The sequence below is a fragment of the Nestor notabilis genome, unplaced genomic scaffold (assembly GCF_000696875.1).
Source record: "Nestor notabilis isolate BGI_N333 unplaced genomic scaffold, ASM69687v1 scaffold5137, whole genome shotgun sequence".
NCBI classification, from domain to species: Eukaryota; Metazoa; Chordata; class Aves; order Psittaciformes; family Psittacidae; genus Nestor; species Nestor notabilis.
In genome coordinates this window covers 25,044-29,009 of record NW_009937680.1, presented here as the reverse complement: position 1 = coordinate 29,009, position 3,966 = coordinate 25,044, and the positions used below count along the sequence as shown (strand labels likewise).

Genomic DNA, 3,966 nt, shown 5'->3' with positions numbered 1-3,966 from the left:
TCAGAAAGCTGTCATGCATTCTGATTAAGCTGCGTACAAGGGGGATTCATTATGCAGGACGATGTAATTTTAGTGTGAGATTGTCAAATGATCACACTGGATAAGGTAATGAGGTAATGGTGTCTTGTTACTACCCTGGATTGTCATCTGATAGTTCTGCACACATCTGAATTGTGCTGCCATGTGAGCATGCTCTTTTTGAGCTTTTTAATTAACAAGATCTAACTTACATTTGGTTCTCACTTGCTACTATAGATGTCTCTTGGTTTTTTTAATCTTCTGTAACATAGATGTCATTGTGGGTTTTGGACATCAGAGCTTGTTTTGACCTTAAATCTCTAGAGGAGGGTACATCCTGTTACTGTGCGGGGACTTTCCCATGTCTTAAGAACTGTGCAAGCTGACAAAATACTCTGTCTTCAAATAACAAAATACCATTAGATTACTGTTGGGATAGGGAGGGAATGAAGTGAAGGTGTGGGAAGATCGTAGTTGGAGATCTGCTAAAAATATAACCCAGTTTTTTGTAAAAAGCTAATGGGATTGTTCCGTTTTGTCCATGTGCACATGCAGGTGAAACTGTGTGTGAATTAACTGTCATAGAGCCCTTTGGTACTGGTGAGGAGATCTGTGTTTGAGCAAGCAGTGGTGGGATTGAGACAGCTATTCCAAATACAAGGAGTAACTGCATTGTAGCCTAGGAAGGCAAGCTGAACCTTTCCACTCTGTATAAACTAGTTTACTCTTTCAGTTCCTGATTGATTTACTGAAACTGGGTTTTTTTAGGATTGAAGTGACACATTTGTGTGCTTTTCTCTGGAAAAGTACACTGGCTAATCCTTGCTGCTGTTGCTGTGTCTTGGTGCTTGTTATTTAAGTTGGAAATTCCTTCAAATGTCTGTTTTCTTTCCCCTGCAGCTGTCATATCTCATGTTTTCCTGTATGGTGTTGACTCCCTGTGGCTTCCTTTCTGGATTCTTGCTTAGTAAACTACCAAGAGCTCTTGACAAACACTGTGTCCCTGGAAGTCTTTACATACCAAGATGTAAATCTTTTCTCTTAATTGCTCTTGGATGCTTTCTCTTGTGCCCTTTCCAAATGCTGAAGGCTTTCTTTGCTCTTGCTACAGGAAGGATGACCTTGGTATAATTTGTGGAATGGCTTCCAGTGAAAAAGCAGATAGCTTCAGTTCTGCTGTCTTCAGTGAAAACTGAGTCCTTAGATATGCAGGGGTTTAAAACAAATCTACTTTAAACAGTGCATGTGGGAGAAGGAAAAGAAAACTAACAAAGCAATATTTTTCTTCTAGATTTTTTTTTCATTTTATACCTGTGAATTTTCTGCAATCCAAAGATGGCAGCAAATAAGCCTAAAGGACAGAATTCTTTGGCTTTACACAAAGTCATCATGGTGGGAAGCGGTGGTGTAGGAAAATCTGCATTAACACTACAGTTTATGTATGATGAGGTAAGAATCTGCACTAGCAAGTATCTTAGGAAATATCTGCTACATAGTGTTATTTAAGCATTCATTAGTACAGTTATTTCCAGAAAGAGTCTAAATGTATAGGATGTGGTGTGGAAGTCAGATTAAACTGAACAAAAAGACTTTTTAAGATCAGTGATTTGCTCTCTAGAGATACCTGGGAAGGTATAATTTAGCATTTTTCAGACTTGTAAGCAAGTCAATGCTCTGGCACATAACCTGTGTATTTTGTCATTGTTCATTCATTTGAACTTATTTATTAGGACTTATTGAGGTATTGCAGCTCAAAGCTGCTTCACTTAGGTGAGTTGCATGATGCCTGAAACAATTACCTTTTTTTCAATGTTTTTTTTATGCTGCTCTTGAAGAGAAGTTTCTTGTTTCCTTACTTTTCCCCAGTGAAAGTCATTCGTTGTGACTAAAATGAAGAGGTTACCGGTTCAGTGTCCTTTTAAATTGAGCCTAAATACTCAATTGAGCCTCTACAATTTCCTTGTAATGGCTGAAGAAAGCCAAAACCTATAAACTGTTTGGGCTGATGGAGAACCTGCTTTAACTATGAATCATTTGAGTAATTCACGTAGCCAAAATACATATGCTTGTTGGTTACTGTAACCATATAAGATGTTTGTTATATCCTTTTTATGCAAACAGAAGCATTTTGCCTTGTACAGGCATGATTTTATATCATGAAGGTTGTTATTTTTTCTAGTTTGTTGAAGATTATGAGCCCACCAAAGCAGACAGCTATAGGAAAAAGGTGGTTCTGGATGGGGAAGAAGTCCAAATTGATATACTGGACACAGCAGGGCAGGAGGACTATGCTGCAATTAGAGACAACTACTTCCGAAGTGGAGAAGGCTTTCTTTGTGTCTTCTCTATTACAGAGCTGGAATCCTTTGCAGCAACTGCAGACTTCAGGTAAGTTACAGGGCAAGATAATTATTCTAATTACAGTGAGATAATGACAAGTGATTTGTTTATTTTGTAATATCCTTATGACAGTCCAGATTGGACGACAGCTCTTTCTGTAGTCACATCAAGAGGTGCCTAGCCATGCCTTTGCTATCTGTACCACTTCAAACATCTTTGCTGCTGTGTTTCTGAACACCAAAAAGGCTACTGCCACAGAGCAGATACACAGCAACATTCAGAAGGCTTCTGCGCTTTTTAAATCAGTGTTGCTTGGCACTTGTACTATGAAGCAGTATTTGTGAGCAGACGTAATGTAGCTGAGAAAAATTGTAATGTAAGTACAATACTGCAGAGTTGTCCTTTTATTTTTTTTTAGTTTTTGCTTCATATAGAGGATTATGTTGTGTTTATCTTGACATGTGAAGCACCACCTGGAACCGAAGGGCAGTGATAGCATGTCCAACTGCTTTATACTAGAATACTTCGTAATTATAAAGATGATGTGACTAGATTCCAGTTGAAAACTGTGCAGAAGAACCATGACTGGTGATGTGAAGTATGCAAATGGTATTCTGTGAGAGTGAAATGCATAGTATCAATGACACAACACAAGTCTTTCTACCTCTTAAAGGTGACTTTATGAACAACAGCAGCGAGAAGTGTCTTTGAATAGTCTGTAGTAGCTGTGCATTTTCTGTAAAGGCCTGCTGTCAATCTGCCCCTTCAGTCTTGCTTGAATGGAATTTTTCTCTGGAAGATACTGATGTGTATTTTTGAATTTACAAGACAAGTTTTGCATGGAGTTCTGCACAACATTCACACTTCCCATCAAAGTCAGGATTTTGTTTATTAGGGAGCGATGTGGTAAAAATGAAATTTGGAACTGGATTTTCCTGGAGTAGTAAGGATTTAAAGGGATAAGGTTTTTTTAAGATGCTTTTCAGGTATGCAGCATGTTGATATCCTTAAAATGGTAAGAGACTATTGAATGGGCAGCAGTACATTAGAGGTGTTTAGTTTGGGTTGAGAGAGAAAGCCTATTTAAATCACTGAGCACTATGTTTGAAAAAAGGACAAAAAAAGACCAGATTTTTTTTGTTAACAGTTCAAAGTGTAGTGAAATAGGAGAGAAAAGTAAGGGAACAAATACAAAAAGAAATTATCTGCATCCCACTGAAATAAGGCCTCTTGGAGATACTGTCACAGATCTATTTAAGGAGCTCTGCATATCAGAATATATTTAATATCACCTCTAAGGGAGGAGGAAGAGGTATGGAGAGGTGAGAAAGTGAGATTTTCCTCTTCTGGTGTTCAGGTTTTTTATGTGTCTTTATGTGTGTTTATATATTTTGAGAGGAAGGGAGAAAGGAGCAGGCCTTGGTTGGTTTGCAGGCTGCTGGTATTGTCAGCCGTGGAGGACTGTTCAGTATAGTTGAGCTCCTCTCGAGTGCAAAAGGAACTATTCAGATCTGTTTAAAATCCTGTTAATGCTTCAAAGTACATGATCTTGTATGGCTCTAGAAAAAGTCCTACTTTTCCAGCAAGGGTGTGTGCTGACAACACATG

General features: G+C 38.3%; 1 protein-coding gene across 2 annotated transcripts in view; it reads left to right on the top strand.

Moving 5' to 3' along the window:
- The first annotated feature begins 1,307 nt into the window (after positions 1-1,307).
- The window catches only part of RALA (v-ral simian leukemia viral oncogene homolog A (ras related)), a 9,191-nt gene continuing 6,532 nt past the window's right edge, over positions 1,308-3,966 (top strand). Inside the window, exons 1-2 of one of the 2 annotated variants that reach the window (XM_010018936.1) lie at positions 1,308-1,467; positions 2,198-2,406. In XM_010018936.1, coding sequence (XP_010017238.1) covers positions 1,354-1,467; positions 2,198-2,406 — 323 coding nt within the window. In that variant the 5' untranslated portion in view covers positions 1,308-1,353. The remainder of the gene's footprint in view (positions 1,468-2,197; positions 2,407-3,966) is intronic. The other variant, XM_010018935.1, reaches the window with a different exon arrangement.